The sequence below is a fragment of the Cibotium barometz genome, chromosome 9, assembly GCF_041138505.1.
Source record: "Cibotium barometz isolate CiBa-2024 chromosome 9, ASM4113850v1, whole genome shotgun sequence".
Lineage (NCBI taxonomy): Eukaryota > Viridiplantae > Streptophyta > Polypodiopsida > Cyatheales > Cibotiaceae > Cibotium > Cibotium barometz.
In genome coordinates this window covers 36,212,420-36,239,558 of record NC_141054.1, presented here as the reverse complement: position 1 = coordinate 36,239,558, position 27,139 = coordinate 36,212,420, and the positions used below count along the sequence as shown (strand labels likewise).

The window sequence follows — 27,139 nt, the reverse complement described above, 5'->3', positions numbered from 1 at the left end:
GAAATCCTCACTCACTGAAAGCAATATCAAACTGGGTAATAAAAGCAAGTGCCATTGATGCATCATATTCCCCATGATATGTGTCAAACTTCACAGATTTGTCTCCGGCTTTGAAGTCACGAGACTCAAGGTAGCAACATCTTCAAGAGCACATAGGACAAGAGAAATACTACACAGGGCGGCTAAACAAGGAGTCCTGCCCTTCTACTGAATAAGTAATGACAACACATTGTCCAATTAGCTTACTAGTCTTCATAGAAGTTGTTGCAAGTGGAAGCCTTCGCGTTGGAAGCTTTAGAAGTGTTGATATCTTCGATTTGCCGCAATCCTTCGCGACAAAAGTCTTCAAGAGGATGAAGGGAACCCTGGGAAAGCTTCCCCTATGGTTCAACTTGAGAAAGGAAGGCTGAAATTAAGGTTTTCAGCAAAAAGACCAAAAATTATAGCAAAAAGGAGAGCTGTTTTGCTGAATTTCAGTCATTAGGAGTGAGTAGGAGAGTGATTAGCACTTGGAAACACTCTTGGAAGCTTGGAAAACACCCTAGCAAGTTGGGTATAGCTATGGAGAGCTTGGAAATGGAAAAAAATGGTGGAAAAACAGAGTTTTCAGCCTCCAAAAATCCTCATGAAGAGAAAACACGAATTTCTCTTAATAAGTAAGTGAAATGGGATCCAATCAGGTGAAGAGACATGGGGCACATGCCACACAACCATGTCAGCAGACAGTTTCACACGCACGGTTCACGGGCAGGCGTCCCCTAGTCCGGAACTACACACAGGTCATGCAGGCATGAAAACAGCATGCAATTTCATTTGCAGGCAAGCACATAAAGATGCTATGCAATGCAGCATTGGCATGAGCAATTTCTGTTCATGAAACCATATAAGACCAAGCGTTTCCAGGCAAGTATATGCGATACCAGACCCAGTGGAAAGCCAATCCTCCAGGCGTTTCCGGGCATGTACACAAAGGCACAAGTCCCAGCGGAAAGCCAAGTCCTCCAGGCGTTTCCGGGCATGTACACAAAGGCACAAGTCCCAGCGGAAAGCCAAGTCCTCCAGATATTCCGCGCACGATAACATCAAGTCCCAGCGGAATATCTTATCCAACTATACAGCATGACACGTGTCAATCACATGCATAGGCACATTCCATAAGCCATGGACACCAATCCAATATGTACATAGTGTGAAAGCAAGAGTGAACCATTCGGGTGGCCAAATGGTGACAGTTGCAAAGTTCGATTTTGCAAGAATTCAAACCCATGTTGAAAATAGGGTTGAAGACCCGACTCAAACTTTCCCTTCTTTTCTTGTTCATCAATTTTCATGAAGGGAATCACCTCCAATAGTACCTTCCAAAACTTTGCTACATAGGTAGAGATGGATTCCTCTTCATTATGCTTCAACCAATCCCACTTTTTGCATATGATACATTGTCTAGCCTAAGACCTATCAGTAATTTGCATAAATATCATCATTATTGGTTCAACTAGATTCCCTATGCAATGGAGAGCTGAGGTAGCTATTACTTTGTTAACTAGGGGTGCTAGGATCCAAATTTAGGCTACAAAGTGCAGTCTAATTTCACAAAAATCAGTAATTTTCTCCCTTGGTCGTAAGCATCAGCAAGATATTGCTTCCCTCTGGCAGTTGGACCAACTTTAGACTCCATAAAAAACTTTCTACTTGAAAAACATAAAGAGAGCACACTACAGTAAAGTTTAAGCTTCGTTTCTCTTATGATAGTAATTCTCAAATACAGATCTAAAACAACAACATATAAAATGCAAGCATATGATAGGCCATAAAAATGCATCTCACCGTTCTATTCCAACGGTCTACAGGATTAATGTCAGCTTTGTACTCCAGCAACAATTCCACTATTGAAGAATGTCCTTCACTAGCAGCAAGGTGTAGAGCTGTTCTATTGTCATAGTCTGCAGCATTGGGTGAAGCCCCTTCTTCAAGTGTACGTTTCAATGCTGCTGTATCACCTTTACTGGAAAAATAGAGAAGCCGATATGTATGGTCTATAAGAGCAAGTGATAGATCAGCCATAGTTTCATTGAAGGAGGCCTGCTTGTATCCAAAGGAAATAAATCAATACTCTACAAACTGACTTCACTGTTGATATATAAAACCTATGAGCATGTCTCTGCAATTAATAACAAGGTATGAAGGCTTTTTTTACATATCCATCATAAATTTGTAAAAACTTGAGTCTCAGAGATGATAGGCGAAGGGACTAACAAGAAGTTATTTATTGATAAAATTAAGACATCAGCAAAGCAAATTCAATATGGTTGTACCCTTGTATGCCCTGTAGTTCAGATATGCTCTCAGATAGGGGTGAAAACTACATATAACTGTCATAAAGCTCATGTGTAGTAAGCACATCATTGTTTTTTTCAAAGAGATAGAGGCCAGTTGGAGAAAGGTGGCTTTGGGGGCAGTTAGATGTCCTCCTTATTTCCCAAAAAAGATCCTTCTATTAGTTAAAAACAGACATCAGCATGTGGAGGACTACAAAGCTCCGTAGAGGTACAATCCTCTCCGTAGAGGACTTCTTTTTTTCCGTAGAGGACTTCTTCTTTCCGTAGAGGTACAATCCTCTCCGTAGAGGACTACAGTCCTCCGTAGAGGTACAACTCTCCATAGAGGAAAAATGCTCAAAAAAGAGAAGGGGGTGCTCCCTCCATGTATGGCCGCACTCAGAGGGGCACTACATGCTGTTGGGGGGTAGGGGCCTGTAATGCCAAGTGTTATCACAAATCCCTGCTATTGAGGAATGGGCCACTACTCCAAGTACGTAGGAAGGCCACGCGGCCTTGCCGCATGCGGTTGGAGTCTCCTGCCAATTAATCCCAATGTCCACGAAGGGTATGGATAATGTCTGTCCAGATGCACCGTAGCCGGACAAAGCTATGATGGCTGTGATCCTGAATTGTGAAAGCTCATGGGCAATGCCATTGCCATCCTCCTCATTCATAAGGACTAGACCTACCTCCATGGTCCACGTGATCACCCCCCAAGTAAAGGCCTGAGCAGTCCCACGATCAGTTGTAAAGAGGTGGACGATCTGCCACCAAACCTGTTGTGCCTTTGGGCAATCCTAGAGGCACCAGAGCCACTCCCAATAGTCAGAGAGGATGCCCACAGGGGGGGGGGGGGTAGGCCATGAGAGCTCCAATGCCGTGCTGCGACTGGTTTTCCCTCAAACCCAGCCAACTGGATCCACCTGCCCACTTTGATTGAGTACTCAAAAAAAGAAGGAAATCTTGAGTGCCGGGGTGGAAGAGTGAGGTCTGTCTAGAACCACTTGTCGGGGTCCCACTATAGATGAGATAGGGGCATGTTCTCCTAGAGCCACAGTTCCCACGAAGGGCGACAACTAACTCTGGAGAATCGTCAATATACCATGTGTGTTCATGGAAGCCAAAGATCCAGACCCATTGCTTTGGAGCACTGCAACCCCTCGTCCTCCTCTGCAGCACTGGAGGGGGGGGGGGGGTACTCTACAGCCAAGGCTACCTACCTCCAAGGCTAGAGATAGTAGACCCCCTTTGATAGCGAATACTACAAGAGGAATGCCATGGAGAGAATATCGCCACCCACTAAGACCGGGCACCCTTGGGGGGGGGGGGTGTATGTACCTAGTGCTAATCCTCGGGATTAGTAGTCTAATCCCCAAGTTAGTGCTAATCCATAAGATTAGTGGTCTAATCCGACAAGGTTAGGGAGCCCTGGGATCAAGAGAAAGCAAGCTAAAATGGGCGGCTAAAGTTATTATTAATAGCTCCATATGCACTAGCTATTTATTTATAACCATCCTATTTATAATAGGATGGCTATTTTTGGCAGCAGTGGGCACTATATAAGTGAAACTTGGGTTATTATTGTCATAACCTCACTATTGGTCAGACTTCGACCAAGACTCCAGCCACGCATGTGGCAGAGCACAGATCAGCTCGCCGAAGGCCTCTATGGGATAGACTGGCATGGAAAATCATTGGGAGCCAGACCTTAGGCCCTGGCTTGGGGGTGGTTCGAAGCATAGAATCTACAGTTGAGAGGTGTGTAGCAGGGCTGGCTGCCCAACACACTACGTGGTGGCTCTTCTCTGAACAATATGCCGGAGTCCTCCATACTCATGACGCAACATAGAAGACACTATGCAGTAGAACACAACACAAGGAGAGACGAGACTGTGGAAGCAACGAAAACACTTGCACTACTCAGAGAACACTATACATCTCCTTCACTGTACCGTGCACACTCAGCAAAGGTCACAGTGAAGAGAACGACATAGCTCAAGATGATGATAGAACAAAGGTACAAAGTGGTATGAAGAATGAGCATAACGATGTTCTCCAATTGAGATAGGTCTGCAAAATAAGAATGTCCTCCAAGATGGGGCGAGAGGCCATATATATCTGAGGTTGGGTCGGTGGCTGTCAGAATGCGCAGTGGAAGACTAACGCACGTAGGAGACGCATCACCATCGAGCTCCACGAACACCGCCAACGGGCACTGCAGCATCCCTCCACGAAGCTCCCATCTCCCAGTGAGCTGCCTCCCAAAACACCGGCTGGAGGAGATAATTATGACAAGGTGCCACTCTAGCCTATATATGGCTCTTCAACTTCCCATGCTTCCACTTATGGGATAATCCAAGGCACCTTCTAGCCATGGATCACACGCTCGAAATCGCCAACCTTCCAACACCCTCCCTCGATTCGAGCTCCGCAAGCCACCGAGGCGTGAGGGGGTCGCCCACGACCACACATGCTTGAGCCGCCCACGACCACACACACCCAGGCTCTGATACCATGCCAAAATGCGCAGTGGAAGACTAACGCATGTAGGAGACGCATCACCATCGAGCTCCACGAACACCCCCAACGAGCACTGCAGCATCCCTCCACCAGGCTCCCATCTCCCAGTGAGCTGCCTCCCAAAACACCGACCGGAGGAGATGTTTATGACAAGGTGCCACTCTAGCCTATATATGGCTCTTCAACTTCCCATGCTTCCACTTACGGGATAATCCAAGGCACCTTCTAGCCATAGATCACACGCTCGAAATCGCCAACCTTCCAACAGTGGCATCTCCTATCTTTGGTGGATGCCTTGGGTGGCAGCGTTGCCTTTGGTGGAATCTCCTATCTCTAGAGATGCCAGTGGAGTGTCAGTCAGTGCCATAAGTGCTGTTGGAGCCTTCAATGTACCTCCTTGTGTCGGTTGTGGTGGTGCGTCTCCCCTTCATGATCCCAATGCTTGTTGCCTCCGTTGATTCACTATGACTGCCATACAGTCACGCTGATGCGGTGGACAGTCCACCATGTGGGCACCCTTGGTGGCTACAAGTCGCCCACCACTAGAGTGCTCACCGTCCGCGATGAGGAAGATAAAAGTAAGTTGCCTGGAGGTTTACATATGGAAAGTATGCATGATTGGGTTATTACATTATGCAAAGATGCAAGTATGCAAATTACATTATGCAGAATACAATGATCAAAAGAGTGCAGAGCACTGATTACATTATGCTGAGTACAATGATGAAAAGAGTGCAGACAAAAATTACATCATAAAGAGACGGTATATACAACTGAAAATGTCCATCATGAAATAGTCTATCTAAATACTGCCAAATGATGTGCTAGGTGCACCATAAGAAGTGCTAGTGCCAGTCGATGAAGAAGTGGGAAGACTGGTGCGATGGAACTGGAAAGGGCAGAGAGATGCTTGGAGGGTATCCAACTCAAGATCTTGGACTCGTAAAGAGACCAACTCCCGATTCCGCTGCTCCACGAGATCACGTAATCCAACCACCTCGTCAGTGCTGTGGGAAGATGAAGAGTGGAGGTGGGTGAGCTCGTACTCTGTATCCTACAGGCGTTGCTCTAATGTGGAGACCTAAGCCTAGAGACTGCCGATGGTATCCGCAACGTGGCGGGTGCGATCCTGCTGACGGCGGCGATCGCTGGATAGCTCGAGTAGATGCGAAGATCCACCAAGAGGCTGTCGAGGCCCCAAACAATACCACGAGCTCAACGAGGATGTGGCACTGAGAGCTGCTCTAGGGGGACGGGAAATCGAAGGCATGGAAGATCTCCCATAGAAATGTCTAGAGCACTGGAGGAGAATGAGGAATCATGAAGCTCGATGCACTCCGTGTCCTCCTCTTGATCAACACAGAATATCACCTCATGCAGGGCTCCAAGAGTGGGAGCATGCAGTGATGTCCCACCAAAGGCGATCGTGGAGGCAACGGCAGGGATGGTGGCAATCACCATCGAGGGTGTCGCCTAAGAAGATGAAGGAGCAGGGGATGTGGAGAAGGGGAAATCCTCCGATACAGAAGATGATGTGGTGGAGAGGGTGGAAGCAGCTGCTCGCGAATATGGGATGGTGGAGAGGGTGGAAACAACTGCTAGTGAAGATGGGATGATGGCGAGGGGGAAGGTGGGTTCAGCGGATGTCAGCGAGGGGGGTAGAGGGGGTTTGGCGGACAGGCGATGAAGAGGGTGCGAGGGCGGACAATCGATGCAGAGCGGATGACCAATGAAGAGGTGGGGTTGGCAGACAGCCAATGAGCCTGCGGACGATCATGAGCGGGGCAGACAACCGATAAAGGGGTTGATGACCGACATGGGTGACGGGTCGTTGAGGTTGGCGGATGGTTGGCGGATGTGTTGAGCAGATGCGGACAGCCGAGGAAGGGGTGGATGCCCTACATGGTTGACGGGTGGCACACAGCCATTGAGCGGGGGCAGACAACCGAGGAAGGGAGGGAAGCGGACAGTCAAGGGAGAGGGTGAGAGGACATCCATGAGGGAGGGGTGAGTGGTTGAGATCGAGAGGATGGACACCAAGAGGGGAGTCAAAGGATGGCCCACCAAGAGGAAAGTTAGTATGGAGGCCAAGAGGAAAGTTAGAGTATGGCCACCACGATGGAGAGGGGACAGTTATCAGAGGACGTCCGCTAGAGGGGGTGGATGGGGATGTCCGCTAGGGGATGAGGTGAGGGGCTTTGAGGATGTCCGTGAGCGAGGATGTCCCGTGGGTGAGGATGTCCCGTGAAGAGCTAGGATGTCCCGTGGCGAGGATGTCCCCAGTGAGGTAAGGGCAAGGGCGAGACAAGAGGTGGTTCGTTAGTGGGGGAACGATGGTTGATGGATGAACCAAAAGGGGTTTGGGAATGAACCAAAAGGGGTTTGGGAATGAACCAAGTTGGTTTTTTTTTTGTGTGTGTGTGTGTGGTTGTTGAAGAAGGGTTGAGCTATGGGGAAGAAAAGGCTGCGAGGGGGGTTGTGAGGCGATAAGCTTTGATCTTGGAGCCGTTGACTAGGGGGAGAACTAGACCATCCAAGGCCCGAAGTTGCACGGCTCCGTGAGGAAGAATTTGGTGAATGAAGTATGGTCCTTCCCAAGCCCAAAAGAGCTTCTTTGCCCGTTTCAAACAACAGGCTTGGTACACCAAGACCAGTTGGCCGTCTTGAAACTAGGGCCTCCTGAGATGGCGGTCATGCCATGCTTTCCTTCTGTTTTGTTTCACCTCCAAAGCCTGGCTGGCCAATGCCCGGGTTTCGTCCAGAATGGTCAGGCAAGGCACTAATGCATTGTGGGTGGTATCCTCCTGGCGGAGGGTTCCTATGTTGTAGGACCCTTGGTTGAATTCGAAGGGTAGAACGGCCTCCAAGCCGTGAACCAGTTGAAAGGGGCTATGGCGTGTAGTGGCTTTGAAAACGGTTATGTAAGCACATAAGGTGCCGAGATGAGCCTCTGACCAATCATTGGGATTTTGATCGCACATCTTACGGAGTAAGTGACAGAGCACCTTGTTGGTGATTTCCGCCTGCCCATTGGCCCGGGGGTAATAAGCACATGACTTTCGGTGGAAGATCTTATAGTTGCTCACTAAGGTGGTGATGATTTCATTGACGAAGTGGGAATCTCTGTCATTGGTGATTTCCAAGGGGAAACCAAAGCTTGGGCTTCTGCCCACTTGGTCGCGTAATCTATGGCAACAAGCATGTATTTGCATCTGCTAGGGTGTGCCACTGGGTCGATGGGCCCCAGAAAATCAAGACCCCATTTCTCAAATGTAGGCCTAAGCAGGAAGGGGGATTGAATATCATTGACCCTGAGGTGCAATGTAAGGCTTTGCTCTGTAAGCTTGTTGTTAGGGGCTTTCTTCCAAGCACTGAGCTGTGGAAGGACTTTCTCATGCAGCAGATCACGAAGTGTGTCCCTATTCGTGGAGGTGACTAGACTCTCAGCTCACGCTTTATTTTTTCGGATGCAATTCACCGCTCCCCTGCGCCCCCCCTAGTTAGGTCCCTCCTACGGGCCTCGGACTACCTAAGGAGTTTTTTGGTACACATCCCCCCGCCTTCAACGGAGGAAGCTAACCGGCAGTCCATTCTGTGGAATGATTTGATATTAGATGTGCATGGTAGGCCTCTTGGGGCAGCTATGCATATTCTTTGGGCTGGCTAGGAGACCCTATGCCCCACAGTGCTAGCTTGGAAGAGGCTTCAGAGCCTCACGGAGGTGCAGAGATTGGATTTCACGCAGCACTTGAGGGGCTCTAGCTGGAGGATTGCACAGATTGATGCAACCATTCCCAACCACTGGATTACTGGATCTTTCTTGGAAGGCCGTCATCATTCTTGGTTTGGGGTTTTTTCTGGGACAGGTGTTCCTCTTCAGGTTATGGGTCTCTCCTTGCCTAGGGAGGATGATGTACCGGTCTTTTTTTCTGTACAGAATGGATGGCAGCTGGAGAGATGTGATGTGCAAGACCTTATTGAGGGCCCCCACATTCGTCCAGTCAGAGTTGTTGGCAGGTTAGGGAAGCACGTCTTTGTTGAACCCCCCCCCCCCCCCCCCCCCCCCCCCCCCCGCGCGGCCCCCCTGGGATGATCACAGAGAATGTTAGCCTTTGGTTGTATGGTGCATAGTCACAAGGGACGGGGAACAGTGACGGGGGACGAGGACGGGGACGGGATGGGGGACGGCCATAAGTAGGGAATGGGGACGGGGGAGGGAACGGCACTCAAAAAATACTTGTTTTTAAAGTTTTTCTACTCTACACTTATTCTACTTTGGAAGTACATCAAAATGAGCACAAATTTACACTAAAATGGTAAGCTTTTGAGTCATATTAACAAAATACGTCAATCAAAGAGTGAAGGCGTTCACGGTTGATTGTATTAATAATTAAGTAGATACAAAATGAGTCATGACTCAAGAGTCAGGACTCAGCCTTAAGGAGGCAGAATACATGGACGGACTCAAATGAGTCAATGACAAAGAAGTGCTAAAATCTAGAGGCTAGAGGCTAGAGCTAAGTAGTAAGGCCCATGAATCATGATCCATGAATGATCATCCACGTGAAGTGCTCGCCTCATGGTCATGGGTAGCTTGTGCCAAAGAAGCATCAAGCTCATCCTCACTCTCATCCTCACTGGCATGCTACTCCTGCACCACATCCTCTTGTTGCTCTTCTTGTTGACTCATCTCCCACTCGGTGAAGGGATCTGCCTTCTTGGTCACGCTCTTGCAAAGCATTCGTCGCAAGTTCGCGCTGAGACGAAGACAAGGTCATTGGCACGCTCTACCCCGAGTCGGTTCCTCTTCCTAGAGGCAATGTGGCTATAGGTACTCCAAAGTTGCTCTAAGCAAGAGGAGCTGACGGCCTGGCTAAGTATGCGGATGGCAAGCTGCTATAGCTCCGGTCCATCCGAACCAAAGTCCTCCCACCATAGAGCACCACCAACTTTGGAGCGGTCAACTTGTGCATCATGACAGCCATGAGAGCCATGAAATGACCTGTACATGGAAAGCTGGTCCCTGATCTTGCGCCTAACCGATGTATCAGGCACAAGACGATCCAAGATGATCCTCCATCCAGTGCTCACCTCCCGGTCGCTCTCCTGCTTATTGCCTTGGAATTCTGGGTCCACCACATAAGCTGCTGCATGCAATGGAGAGTAGTAGGAATTCCACCTTCCTAGACACAAGGCATGGATCTCCTCATATCTGTCTTCGTCAGGCACGAAGTCTTTCAACTTCTCTATCATGCGATCCATGGCCTCGTAGACCTTGCCTATGCGTGGTTGCATAGCATCTACAATCCTCAATAGGTGGACTATGGGCCTCACCATAGCATCTGTGGTCTTCACACGCTCCCACCAAGAGGCATCATCCGCCCGCAGCCTACACTCTTGGCTAGTGTTTGTACGGTACTCTTGCATGGCGACAAACTCGTCGCTAAGGAAAAGCCCCCTCAAAGCACCGCTACAATCCTTCAACCGGCCCAACATAAGAAAGTTGTAGGCAAACCGGGTGTCGGAATATTTGAGGAGAGAGAGACAGGACTTGTTGAACTCATGCCAAAGTCTTTGGTGGTTGAGGACAAAGGAGACCATGGTGTTGGCCTCCTCAATGAGCGAGCTGATCCATGGCAATGCCCCAATGTCCTTGAGGAGGTTGTTTAGGCAATGAGCCATACAAAAAGACACCGTGACATGTCCATACATACCTTGGAGAATAGCTCCCGCCGCCCTATTGGAAGGCTCCCCATCCACAACAAAGCCCACTACATACTCGGGGCCAACGATCTCCATGGTGGTAGCCCACTCCGCCGCAAGCACATCCGCGCTCTTCCCGGTGCCAGATGCATCATGAGATGAGATGAAGAACATCTCTCCGCGGGAATATGCAACCACGCCGTGAATACTCCTCTTGCGGGTGTCACTCCATCCATCCACAATGAGGGAGACTCCGTTCCTCTCCCATTGTCGCTTTGTGCTGTCGGCCGCTTGCTCTACAATGCGCTTCTCCTTCTCAAGCAATGTAGTGCGCAAGCTCTCGAACGAGGGGGGCATATAGGTTGAGCCATACTACCCATTCTTCTTAACCATGACCTTGAAGTATTCCGACCTATTCAAGAAAGTAATTTACTAATGAGAAGGGGACTAGGATGATGAAAACATGAATGATGAATTGGCAATGATTGATTGCACTTACCTAGCCGCTTGAAAGGCAATGTGGTCGTGGAAGAAGAAGCGGGCCACTGCCATATCCACCTCCTTCAACTTGGGACTCCAATTCTCCCCAAGTTGTAGATTATCGTCGTGGGCCACGTAATGGTTGAGAGGCCATGGAGATGGAGGGTGCGGGCGTCGTGGATGGAGTAACGTTCCAACTTGATAGTGAAGGTGATGGTGTGCATGATCCCGATCCACCACATGACCCCATTGTAGAGGCATGAGTTCCTCTCCCCATCGTCGCAGGATCCACGGCCACTCATGGTGTCCTTCTTGCCGCTTCGACCGCCTCGTAGACGCTAAGCTTGTCAAGAAGTTCCCGTCTCTTCTCAGGCGTGACATTCGTACAAAACCTCACCTCATGCCCACTCTCATGCAAGAGGTGGGCTCGCACTTTGTCGGCGCCACCCGTTCGCCAGTACGGGCAAAGCTTGCATGCCCATGGCCGAGAACCGCCTCCAAGAGCGGATGGGATGTAGTTAACCTCCTCCCACCATGTCCATCCCGTTGTCCTTCTACGGGAAGCCCCAGCACGTGAGGAGGATGCCATGGTTGAAGATGGCTTGACTCTTTGAGCCTTGAGGAATGAGAAAGGGAGAGAGAGAGAGAGAGAGAGAGAGAGAGAGAGAGAGGCCTAGAGCCTAGAGGCTTGGAAGTTGGAAGACTCAAGAGGCTTGAGGGAGAGGAGAGAGAGAGAGAGAGAGAGAGTCTAGATAGTAGACAGTAGGGCGGCAGGCCTTGTGTGAGAGGCTTGGAACTTGGACGTTGGAAGCTAGAAGAAGCTTGAAAGCTTGAAAGTTGTGTGCTTGTAGCCTTGTGGAGGCTTATTCTTTTATAGATAGGCAAGAGAGAGAGGCAAGCCTCAAGGGCAAGAGAGAGAGAGAGAGGGCCAAGCCTCAAGGCCCAAGGCCCAAGGGCCAAGCCATCCCCAAACGGCCAAGCCAACAGCCATAAACGGCTAGAAACGGCGAACGAAACGGCTAGAAACGGGCAGAAAAACGGGCAGAGAATCGTGCAACGGCTCCCTATCGTCCCCCCACCACAGAGCCATCCCCTACCAGCGTCCGCGTTCCTGAAGGAATCCCCGTCCCCATCCGTTGTGAGTGACGATTCCTAGGGGACGTCCGTCCGTCCCCTGCCATCCCTGTCGCCGGTCTGTCCCGTTTCGGCATCCCTCCATTCCAATCCCTCGTCCCCTATGATTATGGTATGGTGGCTGCCCTATCAGACATTTGCATTGGGACCCCGGTGAGTGGGAGTGAAAGGATGCTTGTAACCCTTTGAAAAGCATGCCTTTTTTCAGTTATATGGTGCGGAATGCCAGACATCTTATCTTGGCACACATTGAGAGTGTGCCTACTCTTAGACCCCATTGGGAGTCTTACAGCATTTCGATTGACATTCAGAGGGTATTTTGGCGGAGATTGTGGCATTCTTATAGGAAGCCACAGATTTCCTCCTTTATCTGGGTTTCCCTTCATGGTGGTCTGGCCACCAATCAGTGGAGGTCTGTTACTGGTGCTTGCCCAGCATGCCCTAGATGTGCAGGAGTTTTGGAGTCAATTTACCATTGTTTATGGGAATGCAAGGAAGCACAGAGGGTTTGGTCTGCGATTGCGCACCTCTTTGGTAGGATTAAGAGGGATGCTATCATTTCTTTTGGTTCTATCATTTGGTTGACATAGTCTGGGCCTCAGCTGAGGTTCGAGGGGATTGACAAGAGCTTGGCCATTATGGTTAGGCAAGGAGTTGCTCGACAGTGTTGTCTTCAGGATTTGCCACCTTCACACTTTGTCCCTCCAGCACAGAGGTTAGACAGTTCTTGGGAGATTATTGCTAGCATCTCAGCCTGGAAAATCTGGAAGGCTAGATGCACTGAGGCCATTGTTGGTACTACCGTTCTTGTTTCTCAGTGTCTTTGCAGGATTTGGAGTGATATTATTCACACCATTATGGCTACCTGGGCCAAAATCCAGGGATCTTCGAGGGCTGCGGAGAGGAAGCGCGACCAGTTTATGAGAGAGTGGGACATTGGTATCTTTTTCACATCCTCTCATTCGAGACCCTATTGGCAGCACAGGGTTCTTGATTGGTTGAGATCTGCACCTTGCTTGGTGTGAAATCTCCATTTTGTAAAATTTTTCATACTTAATAGAAGTCTCCTTTCTGGAAAGAAAAAAATGGAGACCAAGCTAGGGAAATCTGAAGGGGTTGGTGGTTTTGACAGGTGGGTTTGGGCCCACACCTTTGGCAAGTGTCACAAGATTTTGCAAACTGAATAGAATCTTTGAACATGGTGGGCCACCATAGGTCATGTTGGAACAAGGATATCCCCATACCAGTCCAGGGCAGCATCAACCTTGAAAAGAACACTATCAAGAAGGTCATCCTCAATACCTATTGTTGCAGGCTCCCCTGTGTCCATAGTCACAAGGAACGGGAGACGGTAACGGGGGACGGGGACGGGGACGGGACGGGGGACGGCCATAAGTAGGGAACGAGGACGGGAGAGGGAACGGCACTCAAAAAATACTTTTTTTTTAAGTTTTTCTACTCTACACTTATTCTACCTTGGAAGTACATCAAAATGAGCACAAATTTACATAAAATGGTAAGCTTTTGAGTCATATTAACACCGGATGGTGGCCAATTGTGGTGGCCAGATAGCATGAGACGATTCTGGAGAAGGTTGGCACACTGTCAACTAGGCTACATGCATATGCAGTGAGTTATTATACACCTACTGCATATGGGCTGTAAATTTTGGGTCCGTTGCGGCGCGCAGTTTCACACCAGCCTACTTGGGGGAAGGTGCGGAGGGGGGCGTGAGCCCCTCTCTCTAGGGGGTCCCCCCCGGCCCGAAGGGCCGTTTATGCTAAAGCCTAAACTCCATGCTTGTAGCCTTGTAGCCTTGTAGCCTAAACTCCATGCTTGTAGCCTTGTTCTTATATAGATATTAGATAGGCAAGAGAGAGGCAAGGGCAAGTGAGAGAGAGAGAGGCAAGGGCCAAGCCTCAAGGCCCAAGGCCCAAGGCCCCAAGGCTCAAGCCTAAAAACCAAACCTCAAGACAAGAGAGAGGCAAGGGCCAAGGCCCAAGGCCCAAGGCCCAAGCCTCAAGGCCCAAGCCTCAAGGCCCAAGCCTCAAAGGCTCAAGGCCTCCCCAAACGGCCAAGCCAAACGGCTAGAAACGTCCCCGCAAACAGCTAGAAACGGGCAAAAGAAACCACAGAATGGCTCCCTGCCGTCCCCCACAGCCGTCCCCGTTCCTACTGCCGTCCCCTTCACCGTCCCTTGTGAGGGACGCCTCCAAGGGGACGTCCGTCCGTCCCCTGCCGTCCCCGTCCCTGCGCCATCCCGTTTCGCCGTCCCGGCGTTCCAAGCCTCCGTCCCCTCCGTCCCCTGTGACTATGCCTGTGTCGATGCCGGAAAGGTGGCCAGCCATGACATTTTGTTTGCCCAGTCGGAGAGGATCTCAATGTCGAATTCTTGGAAGAGAGGAAGTAGCCACCGCTACACCCGACCAGCCACCTGTGGTTTATTGAGAAGATACTTTAGAGCATGGTGGTCCAAGATGACGATGAAGTGGGAGCCCAAGAGATAGTGGCGGAACTTCTAGCAAGCATACACAATAGCCAAACCTTCCCTCTCAGTAGTGGTGTAGTTCTGTTTAGCGGGTGTGAGGAGGCAGTTGGCATAATAGATGGGTCTGTCCATCTTGTATTTCTCACTAGGCTGAGTAAGAACCGCACCCACAACGGTGAGACTTGCATCTGTATATGGACATGAAAGACGATCGTCCAATCGGGTAGGATGAGAATGGGGGCTTCCGTAGTCCCTTTTTAAGATATGAGAATGTAGTAGAGGCTAGGTCGGACCACTAGAAGGTGGTGGAGTGTAATATGCGGAAACTTCGAAGAAGGATCGGTACTTCAAAACTCAGAAAACAGCACTCTTTTCACGACGGAATTAACGCACAAACTGAAAGACGATGTGCAGAAAAATAGAGAGAGAAGGGGGAGATGGAGAAGGACACAATATTGGGTCCCAATTACCCTCTGTAGGGCCCCCACCACGGATGGTGTATTTGCTTTATTAGAATGATGTAAATCTGAAACAAATACAAAGTACTTGACCTTTTCTTGGCTGGAAAACCTGCCCTTGACCTTCAGTCCTTCACCCCTTAGCTTTAGCAATGTTCTTGGCTGTCCTGGCCCTTGGTTGCTTGGAGCTCTTGGTAAATTATGAGATGACTACAATGAATTATGGGCTGGGCTTTTATACTACTCATATCATCCAGTCGGCTGGCTTCAGGACAACCTCACGACTGGGTCTTTTAATAAATGCTTTCACACTTAATAATCCCTGCTGTCCAGCCTGCGCATGCTTCTGGACAGCACCCTGGCTGCTGGGCATGCTGCGCATGGGTGTGGGACTGCCCCCCACACCTGGCCGCCTGCTGTTTAGGGTTTTAATCTCTGTCGGCTGCCTGTCCAGAAGCTCTGGAGCTGGCCGATAGCCCCTCCAGCCCTTGCCTTGGCTGGTGGGCAATATCTTGGGCCCTCCTGGCCCCTTGGGGGTGGTTCTATACCTCCCCCATGCCCATACTAAGTATGCGAATGCAAATCCTTGCCCTGGGGTAGCCCTATGGGCTGGCCCCATCTCTACATGCAAACTACATGCCTACTACAGAGGCCTGGCATCCAGTTGCAAACCAGATACTCAGCACATCTGACATCATTCCAGAGGGAGACTCACAGCGCGGACTGGCACTGCTTCATGTGCAAGACGATGCACACCTGACCTCGGACGACTGAGATGGATCCCTGGCTGACTCGTCCCGGACTGGGCTCACATGGGACCAGTTCACCATCCCAGGTCCTGCACCTTCTGTACAGAAATGTCTACGTGGCATCCAAGTGCGGGATGCACGTGACATCCCCTTCTGCTTAACTTGACGGAAGCTGCATAGCCTCCAAATAATCCGTCAATAAAGCCGGATAGTCTTCAAAAAATTCTTTGTCAAGCCATACCGCTTCATGAGTTCCTCGGTCCTGAAACTTCGTGAGGAACTGTCGTAGTCTTCGGCCTGAGCCATGCTTGAAACGGTGCAGAAGGATCAGTTCTGGAACCATTACTTCTGCTTCATCAATGATGTCTGGTTCCGCTTCGTCTTTGACCTCTGAAGGGGGTGGACCTGCATATGGCTTTAACCAACTGACATGAAATACATCGTGCATAGTCCAACTCGGAGGTAGCTTTAACTGCATAGACACCTCATTAATCTTTTTCCGGATGGGGAATGGTCCGAAGCTCCTGAAAGACAACTTTGGGCATCGCTTGCCCACCTGCTTTAATCTTTGCTTCATAATCCCAAGATATACCCAATCTCCTTCCGAAAACTTCATGTCCCTTCGGTCTTTATTGGCCTGTCGAGTGTAGGCCTCTTGCGCTTTAGCCAATCTGTCTTTAACGGACTCTAGGATCTCCTGGTAAGACTCCGTCACTCTGTTCGCCTCCGGTACTGAAGACGAAGTCCTGGTTAACAACGACTGGAAAGGCCTTCCAAACGCTGCCTCATATGGAGTCCTGCCAATAGCTGAAGAAAAAGAGTCATTTAAAACAGCTTAAACTAAAGGCAAAAACGATTCCCACTTGCCTTGCTGATCGTGGACATAACACTTCAGCACATCAAAGGCCAACTGGTTGTATATCTCTGTCTGGCCATCTGTCTGTGGGTGGAATGCACTGGAAAAATTCAACTTAGTACCAAAATTATCAAACAATGCCCTCCAAAAATTGACTGGTAAACTTGGCATCTCGGTTTGACACTATGGTCCTAGGAATCCCACCAATCGGGTACCAATGCCGAATGAATAGCTGGGCAACATCCTCGGCGGTCACATTGGCCCTGCAAGGAATAAGCATAACAAATTTGCTGAACCTGTCAACAATAGTCAAACACTGTGTATTACGCTTACTCGGACTGGGAGGCAGATTTGTGACAAAGTCCATCGAAATGTCTTGGAAAGGACCCTCAGGAATTGGCAAAGGCTGTAACAACCCTATCTTCTTTCCACGAGGAGCTTTCACCTTTTGACAAATGTCACAGCGTTGTACATAGGTAAACACATCACGCCTCATCTTTGGCCAATAGTATTGCCGTTCTAATTTCTCCAGAGTCGAATTCATGCCCCTATGACCACCTGTAATGGCGTCATGGGCATCATGGAGAAGAGCTGCCCGGAATGATTTCATGACACACAGTCGGCCTTTGTAATAAAGCCAACCATCGCGTATCAGAAAATGGCATGGTCCTGTGGCATCCAATGCCTGTTCCCACTGAGTACCGAATTCCTCGGAATCCGCGTACGTGTGCTTCATGTCTTCTAGTCCTGTACCAACAAGGTCCAGTCTAGTGGTCTGAATCGCAGATACTTGTCCCTTCCTGCTCAAAGCATCGGCCACTGGATTGGCCTTTCCTGGAAGGTACTCAATCATACCACCGAACTGCTGGAATATCTGACTCCAGCGGTGTTGTCGATCACTCCACTGTGCACTTGGCATCGTCTGAATCCAGCGCAATGCCTGATGGTCAGTGCGAACCTCGAAGTCACGGCCATACAGGAAATGTTTCCAATGTTTCAAGGCCTGTATAACTGCTAGGAGTTCACGATCGTAGACTGAGTAGTTCTTTTCGGCGGGCAGTAACTTACGAGACATGTAAGCTACCGGATGACCATTCTGTTGTAATACACCTCCAATTGCGATGTTACCTCGGTGATCACCTGAAATGGTTCGTCCCATGAGGCAAGGGCTAAACAAGGCGCTTCAGACAAAGCCACCTTGAGGTTCTGGAATGCCTCCAACGCTCGTGGAGTCATTCGAATCTTTTGCCTCCTTGTTTTCACTCCCTTTAGCAGATCGGTGAGGGTCTGCCGAGAGATCAGAAAACTTGTCAATGTGGGTGGAATATGCCTGGCATATACCCACAAATGATCTAATGTCATAAGCAGTCTGAGGTACCTCCCAGTTAACAATCTCGGCCACTTTAGCCGGATCAAGTCGAATGCCTTCGGCACTGATTATATATCCCAAGTAATGTACCTGGAACAGATAAAATTCTGACTTCTTTTCATTGATATAGAGCTCGTTGCTTTCCAGCAACTTAAGGACTTTCTCCACATCAATGTCATGCTGCTCAACTGTAGCTGAAAATATGAGTATGTCGTCCAAAAATATGAACACACACACTCCAATCAACTCCCGGAAAATACGCATCATCATGCGGTTAAATGTAGCTGGGGCGTTCGTCAATCCAAATGGCATAACCACAAATTCATAGTGGGCCCGTTCTGTACGGAAAGCTGTCTTGGGGATGTCCCCCTCAACAATCCGAACCTGGTGGTACCCACTCTTTAAATCTAATTTAGAGAACACCTTAGCTCCATTCAGCCTCTCGAGAATATAGTCAATTCGAGGCATCGGGAATCTGCTCTTGATAGTCAGCTTGTTGAGTGCACGATAATCGACACACAACCGAGAAGACCCATCTTTCTTCTTGACAAATAAGATCGGTGCTGCAAATGGCGACACGCTGGGGCGGATGAAGCCAGCTTGCAACAATTCTTGGAGTTGGCGGTCCAACTCCGATTCCATTGCCTTAGAAAGGCGATACGGAAACTTGCTCGGGGGTTCCGAGCCTGGGAGGAGGTCAATCTTGTGATCCTCCGGTCTGGACGGGGGAAGCTGGGGAGGGAGACTGTCCCGAAGAAAAATCTTCTGGAACTTTTCATGGAGAACCGAGTACTTCTCGGAAGCACTGGCCACCGTCTGGGCTGTCTGGATGTAAATCATCGCACACTGTGCGCCTTTCCTGACTGCTCGCTTAGCCTGCAAAAAGTGGCTTATGAGCGGAAAGTTTGGAATACCTGGCTCACATTTAATGGTCACCGGGGTGTTTGACACATTCCGATCAATCTGGAACGTGTGCTTGTCCCACTTGACATCAGGAAGAAACTTGTGAAACCACTGGATACCCAAAATTATGTCTGCTCCTACAAGAGGGCCAACCATAAAGTCACGCACAAACTCTATGCCCTGAATCACTAATTTAGCACCTAGAGCTTCATACTTGACGCTCGTTGTCATACCTGTGCTAAAACCCTCAACTTGTTTGTCCACCGGAGTCAGCTCGAAACGGGCACGCCTAGCGGCCTCTTCCGTGATCACATCCTCCGTGCTGCCGCTGTCAAACAAGACAACGACTCTCTGGCCACCTATGTAGCCAAAGGACTTGAGCAATTCGTTGCGCTCATACTCCTGGTCATGGGCGCCCTTCTGCTTATCTTCGAGCTCCCGGCTAATAATTGCTCCAACTGAAGCACCGGGGGTTGAAGAATTAGGGGTAGCCGCTGGGGTCTGTGTGGGAGCTGTGCTCACCACGGAAGCTGTGGAGGCGGCAGCGGCCTTTGGAGGCTTCTTCGGACAATCCCGAGAAGTATGTCCTTTTGTGTGACAAAAGTAACATCTACCCTCCTTCCTGTACTGAGCAAGCTCCTCAGCACTCAACTTGCCACCTGTCTTGCCTGCCTCCGCTTTCTGGTCTGGAGTAAGCTTAGACGCATTGTTCGAGTTCTTGGAGCCAGAGGCTCCCGGGCTCTGTCCTGGGGAAGACCCCGTCTGGTTCTGGCTTTTGCCCCCCGAGGTGTTAGCCTTGGGAGAAGCCGGCTGGGAAGTCTTGGGCTTGCCACCATTGTGTTTCATTTCTGCACTCTGCGCAAGTGAGAGTGCGTCCTCAAAGGTGGCTGGCCTAAACATACGCACCTCCCATTGGATTTGCGTGTCCAGGCCATACAAAAACTGCCCTTTCTTGTCCGCATCAGATAAGCCTAATTGTAGACACAAGGTCGAAATTCTATTGGCAAACTGAAGGACTGGTTGCGCATTCTGATGCGCACCCCTGAACTCGTCTTCGAGTCACTCAAGGTAGTGGGGCGGTAAAAACCGCTGCTTAAGGTCACGGACGAACTCGTCCCACCCATATGCTGCCATACCTGATCTGGTGTGGGCATGAGCCCACTGAGTCCACCAAGGAATGGCCTCACCTTCCAAGTACCAACTGGCTAAGATCACTTTGTCAATATCTGATTTCCTAACTGCGGCAAAGTAAGCTTCAAATTGATGTAACCATGAATACAGAGTAGTGGGATCGAGTTTACCATTATACTTACTGAAGTTCATTTTCTCGGGAAAATGATTCGAGGGCGCCGCCGGTGTCAACCTGGCGTCCAAAGCTCGGAGGTAACGCTCGTGTTCCACTCGTCGCATGGCTTCGTCTTCTCATTGTCGAATCTCCAATGCCCGCATCTGCATCTCAAGCAAGGAGCTTGGCTGCGGCTGTGACCCCTCGAGAGGGTCCCTGTGACGAGGATCTGGTATCTGGGGTACGGAAGGAGAGGGAGGAGGAGATGGAAAACGCGACGCTGGAGAGCGAGAACGCTCCTCCAGAGCCAAAATCCGCGCCTTCTGCTCATCCAACTTGGTTGTCTGGTCTGCGATTGCTCGCATCATCTGCTGGAACATGTCTTGTACACTCAAGCCGGGTGCCCTAGCTGGGCTGCCTGGTGCACTCTGGTCCCATGGTTCTGGTTCTCTCTCGTCGCCGAAGTTCACCATAGCGGGAAAATGCAGTTCCTTTCCGGAACGCAATCTGACCATCCACTATCTGTGTGGGAGACTTCCGGAGGCTTCCGGAGGCTAAAAACCAACCGTCCTTCGAGGGACAGGAGTCACTCCGAAAGGGGTAGTCCACCGGCGTCTAAAAACCAACCACACGAGCGAAAAAAATTTTCTGGTTTTCTTTGCTGAATCTTCGTCCTTGAAGTGAGCTCTGATACCACTGTAATATGCGGAAACTTCGGAGAAGGATCGGTACTTCAAAACTCAGAAAACAGCACTCTTTTCGCGACGGAATTAACGCACAAACTGAAATACGATGTGCAGAAAAATAGAGAGAGAAGGGGGAGATGGAGAAGGACACAGTATTGGGTCCCAATTACCCTCTGTAGGGCCCCCACCACGGATGGTGTATTTGCTTTATTAGAATGATGTAAATCTGAAACAAATACAAAGTACTTGACCTTTTCTTGGCTGGAAAACCTGCCCTTGACCTTCAGTCCTTCACCCCTTAGCTTTAGCAATGTTCTTGGCTGTCCTGGCCCTTGGTTGCTTGGAGCTCTTGGTGAATTATGAGATGACTACAATGAATTATGGGCTGGGCTTTTATACTACTCATATCATCCAGTCGGCTGGCTTCAAGACAGCCTCACGACTGGGTCTTTTAATAAATGCTTTCACACTTAATAATCCCTGCTGTCCAGCCTGCGCATGCTTCTGGACAGCACCCTGGCTGCTGGGCATGCTGCGCATGGGTGTGGGACTGCCCCCCACACCTGGCCGCCTGCTGTTTAGGGTTTTAATCTCTGTCGGCTGCCTGTCCAGAAGCTCTGGAGCTGGCCGATAGCCCCTCCAGCCCTTGCCTTGGCTGGTGGGCAATATCTTGGGCCCTCCTGGCCCCTTGGGGGTGGTTCTATACCTCCCCCATGCCCATACTAAGTATGCAAATGCAAATCCTTGCCCTGGGGTAGCCCTATGGGCTGGCCCCATCTCTACATGCAAACTACATGCCTACAGAGGCCTGGCATCCAGTTGCAAACCAGATACTCAGCACATCTGACATCATTCCAGAGGGAGACTCACAGCGCGGACTGGCACTGCTTCATGTGCAGGACGATGCACACCTGACCTCGGACGACTGAGATGGATCCCTGGCTGACTCGTCCCGGAGTGGGCTCACATGGGACCAGTTCACCATCCCAGGTCCTGCACCTTCTGTACAGAAATGTCTACGTGGCATCCAAGTGCGGGATGCACGTGACATGGAGGGCTTGACTAGGCAGGTGAGGGGAAGGGCCACATCGGCATACATGTCGATGAAACGACGATGGTAGCCGGTGTGTCCGACAAAAACCTGGGTGCCTTTGGGGCTGATTGGGGGAGGAAGGCAAAGGATGGCAACTATTTTGTTAGGGTCGAGAGCCAGGCCATTGGAAGAGATGATGTGACCTTGGAGGGTTCCTTGGACCACTAAGAAATGAAATTTAAAGGGATTAAGGTAGAGCTGGGAGGACACTTGGCAAAGACCAAAGCTAACTGAGAGATATGTTTTGAAAAGGCCTCTAGTCTAGAAACAAGTTGAGTGCCCGTGAAATTAGAAAAGTCATCTATGAAAGTACAAAGACAGCTGAGGAGGTACTCCCTGAAGATATTGGTGACAAGCCGTTGGAAAGTGGCCGGTGCATTACATAGCCCGAAGGGTATCTGGTTGTAGACGTAGGTACCCCATTGGGTGACGAAAGCGGTCTTAGCACGATCATCCCGATGGATGTCGACTTGGTTATATCCACTAAACCCATCCATAAAGCTATAGAGGGCATGCCTGGCCACATCCTTTAAGACCCGATCCATTCAAATGGAAGGGGAAATCCATCCTTGATAGTGGCTTTGTTGAGGGACCGGAAGTCCACATAGACACGGATCTTGTTGGTCTTCTTCTTGGGCGAAATCACCATGAGGGAAAGCCATTCCGAGTGTTCTACTGGGGAAATGATGTGAGCGTCCTCCATCTTTTCCAGCTCCACCTTGACAACCTCTGCATACTTTGGGTTGAGCTTGCAGGCACGCCCACGTACAGGTCGAGTGCCCTCCTAGAAAGGAATGGTGTGGACACCAATGGTAGCTGGAACACCTTCCAAGTCCTTGTATGTCCATGCAAAGACATCCTTACAAGATTGGAAGAAGGCAGCAGCTTGGTCGAGAAGAACGGGATGGTCCCACAGCCAAGAAGGTAAGAGGATGGGACGGGGCTCCTTGGAAGTGCCGAGGTTGAATTCCTGGACAGGGTCCTGGCAAGATGGAAAGTTGAGCGGTTCCCCTATCTCCACTGCTTTGGAGAGGAGGCCGGGGTTGTGGGCGGGCTGGTGGTAAATTGGGAAGGTGCCATAGTGGTCTTCCATCCAAGACTTAGGACACTCCCCCACCGGGAAAGTTGGTGTGTCCACAGACACGTGGTTTGGCTCTCTGCTGAGTTCGTGGGATAGCGGTCGGCGGGTCTGTTGTTGGGGGCGCTTTTGTTTTGCTAGGAAGAGGTTTGGCCATCTTACGTCCTCGGTGTCAACCCGCGTCTAGTAATGGAGGTAGGAGCCTGCTGGAAGAGGGCCAGCCGAAGAGATGCCCAATCGCTCAAAAGACTCCCTACAAATTTGTCGTGGAAAGAGGAACCAAATTTGCACGTGTGGAGCCTCTGTGAAGACCCATCTGGACCTTGAGAGAATGAGGGAATAGCAAGAATGGGGGTTCGATGATCCCCAAGCTCCCTTTGTTGAGGGGCTGAATGATAACTCTCCATGCAACTTTGGCATGTGTGGCCCTGCCACCATCGCCCCAAAGGAAGCTCCTAATAAGACATTGGACCTCGCCTCTGCAAGAATGCGAGAACGCCTAGCAAGAAGTGATGGTTTGGTCTGCGATTGCACCTCTTTGGTAGGATTAAGAGGGATGCTATCATTTCTTTTGGTTCTATCATTTGGTTGACACAGTCTGGGCCTCAACTGAGATTCGAGGGGACTGACAGGAGCTTGGCCATTATTGTTAGGCAAGGAGTTGCTCGGCAGTGCTGTCTTCAGGATTTGCCACCTTCACACTTTGTCCCTCCGGCATAGGTTAGACAGCTCTTGGGAGATTATCGCTAGCATCTCAGCCTTGAATATCTGGAAGGCTAGATGCATCGAGGCCATTGAGGGTACTCCCGTTCTTGTTTCTCAGTGTCTTTGCAGGATTTGGAGTGATATTATTCACACCATTATAGCTACCTGGGCCAAAATCTAGGGATCTTCGAGGGCTACGGAGAGGAAGCGCGGCCAGTTTATGAGAGAGTGGGACATTGGTATCTTTTTCACATCCTCTCATTGGGGACCCTATTGGTAGCACAGGGCTCCTGATTGGCTGAGATCTCCACCTTGCTTGGTGTGAAATCTCCATTTTGTAAAAAAATTTCATACTTAATAGAAGTCTCCTTTATGAAAAAAGAAAAAAAAAAAGAAGTGATTGCTACATGGTAGTCAAGAGAACTTGGTTGGCTAGAACAACTTGCCCAGCCAAAAAGCGCCGCTTGGAGCTCCAATATAAGAGTTTTCTCCAAATACATGCTAATACCATCCTTAACATGCCTACAGAAGCATGCCTCGATTGATACCAATTAAATGTTGATTATGCTTCGAATTAATGCTAATCCTATGACTTAATTACTTAACTAGAAATAACAGAAGACAATGTAGAATGACCTAATCTATTGATGAATATATACAATGTAAATAGACAAATCTATAACCGGTTGCACCCTAGTAAGCGTTAATGTCATAGATGCCTAAACAAAATATTACTTCTTGTTCTAGTTGTTCCCGGGCTGAAACTCCCTACTTAAGAACACCCTTCTTCCAACCCACAACTTGCCTTTGCTGCTCTGAGAAATGGAACTTGCAGATATCGGCATATGGAATCTGGATACTCTTATCTGACACTTAGCGGCCTATTTATTTGCATCTATAAGGCTCGTCAGCTAGTTAGGGTTGGTCAGTTGTCTACCAACTGCGCCAACTCCTTCCACACTTGGGTGCCTAGACGTGAGGAGTCCGGCCACTTTTGAAGCTCAAAGTATATGCAGTGGTGTTGAACGGTTTTTTGTAGCACCAGTCTCACTTGGCGTGGGCTCCTTGATTACACTATTTGTGCCTGTCTCTATCTATCGAATCCTGCTTAAGTTGTCTCAGAGAAGCTTCTTATGTAAAGTTGGCATTGAGGATTACAAGCAGATATATATACAGCTTCAATGGACGTGTCTCCCTCCAACGAAGGTTCTGAGAAGAACTTCAATGAGCAAAATGGAACTGTAGGGCTATGTTTGCCAGCCTAAAGGGGCTCCGGAAATGCCTTTTTAGAGTTCATCCTACAGAGTAAATGGCAGGGCATGAGGAAGGCAATTTCATAGATGATGGCAGGGCATGAGGAAGGCGATTTCATAGATCATTTCCAAATTTGGCTGCCCACTTGAATTAATCAGTGACCGGGTTCACTTTTCATTAATGAGGTGATTGCAAAATAAGAAGCCAAAGTCCTAGCTGTGGCTGAATTCAAAGCTGAATGGTGGCAAGCACCTTTAAGGTATGAAAGGATGCCCTTGTCAAAGAAATCATGAAAGATTGTATTGTTGGAGAAATCCTTATTTGAGAAGTGCACGCATATCTTCTTGAATTAGTGAAAGGAAAAGAAGAAGACAGTCATTGACAACGTATTTAGTCAAAATGCTGTCTTTGTGTCTCATTTGTTGAGAGAATCTTGCACCTTGAGTTAAGTATAACCAAGGTATGGTTGAGAATAAAGATGAGTTGTTTGGTCATGGGTATCTTTGTCATGTGCATCATTTACTCACAAGCAAATGCCACTTGGACATGGTTCAACAGGTTCAAGGGCAGGCTTAGAGGCCAGGACATGGCCCTGATTTTACTACGAAAACCCTGTATATGAACAGATCATGTCGCCAACAGGAAAGATACCAAATCACAGGAATTCATAGACATGCAAAGCTGTGATTACCTCACAACGGAAGATCAAACAGAGGAAACCTAGTTTAATGACCAAGTATGCTGAAAGTTAAATTAAGACAATCAATTAGTGATTAAGAGCTGATTAAGTTGCATATTAGTTTTTCAAAATGAAACAGTTGACTGTTCAAGTTGGAGCTTCAACGGAAACGGGGAGGCTCCTTCCACCCAAAGGATAGATTTAATGTTTGCCGCTTAAGCCATTAATCCACAAATCTTCTGTTCTACCACTCAGTTTTAAAACATGGTAAATAAGCACGAGACATCAAAGTCTGGAGAAAAAGATGGTGACCTGTTACAAGTTATGCCATCATCAAAAGCTGCTGGTAGTCTCTTGCCCAAGTAATGGAGCAGTCTGCAAACCCTAAAACAGCAGAAGGATATGTAATGAACAACCTTCTCTTTCTCCTGCGTGGGTGCTGGGGTGAGAAAGCCGTAAAATGCTGCAAACTGCGAGATGATGATCTGTGCGTAAAGCTTTCTTCCAAAGAGGTCACCTGAAGCAGACTGAAGAACCTAACCCTAAAGAAGCAGAACGATATGTGAAGGAAGCATTTCTCCTCTTTCTTTTCGCTTCAATGGGGTCACCGGAAGAACTCTCATCGGCAAAAGGCACCACAGAGTGGCTACAAGGCAAAATGAAAGCGAGAGAGAGAGCACGCGCAGCTGCGGGATCACCATGGCGGATGGTTTGTCTGCATCCGTGGGTGGAACCAAAGCTTTGTGGGTGTCGCTTTGTCGCGAAACCGAGGATCTTTTTTTAACTCCACCACCCTGGGAACTACTCAGCCATTGCACACGTCTCTCTCTCTCTCTCTCTCTCTCTCTCTCTCTCTATAGATATATATATGTGAGAGTATATATATAATCTAGGATGAAGCCAATTAGCCAATTTAATTAAGATACTCATAATTAAATACTTCTTAATATATTAAAATATTATTTAAAAATCCCTCTTGGTAGCATGGTTGAGAAATTGGGAAAGATCACTTGCCATAGCTTCACCCCAAAAAAATTAAAAGACTCAAGGTTACTTTACTAGTTTTGCTTCAACCAAAAAAAGGCCCAATGGCCAATGAGGTGATAGCTCAAGTGGTGACGGTGTTTGCCTAGGACCAAGAGGTTTTGGGTTCAAAACCCCCCTTGGTGCATCGTCGGCGGATAATTAACCGCCTATGGTGGACGGTGAAAAATCAGTAACTACGAGAGGATCTTGGGCCTAAGGCGAGTCAAAAAAAAAAAGGCCCAATGTTGTGGGAGGGTGGAGTATTTCCATCAGCTCACAAAGCACCCCCATCACACAACTCGATGGCATCGAACCCGGGTCCTCTCAATGGGACCTGAAAGTTCTACCAACTCGA

General features: G+C 49.1%; 1 protein-coding gene across 3 annotated transcripts in view; it reads right to left on the bottom strand.

Annotated features, from left to right (window-relative positions):
- LOC147635528 (serine/threonine-protein kinase VIK-like) overlaps window positions 1-26,590 on the bottom strand; it is a 141,601-nt gene extending 115,011 nt beyond the window's left edge. For 2 of the 3 annotated variants that reach the window (XM_086802862.1, XM_086802861.1), the window contains exon 1: window positions 1,825-2,061. In XM_086802862.1, coding sequence (XP_086658988.1) covers window positions 1,825-2,061 — 237 coding nt within the window. Of the gene's footprint in view, window positions 1-1,824; window positions 2,080-26,070 lie in introns of those variants that run through there. The other variant, XM_086802859.1, reaches the window with a different exon arrangement.
- Between the last annotated feature and the right edge of the window lie 549 nt (window positions 26,591-27,139).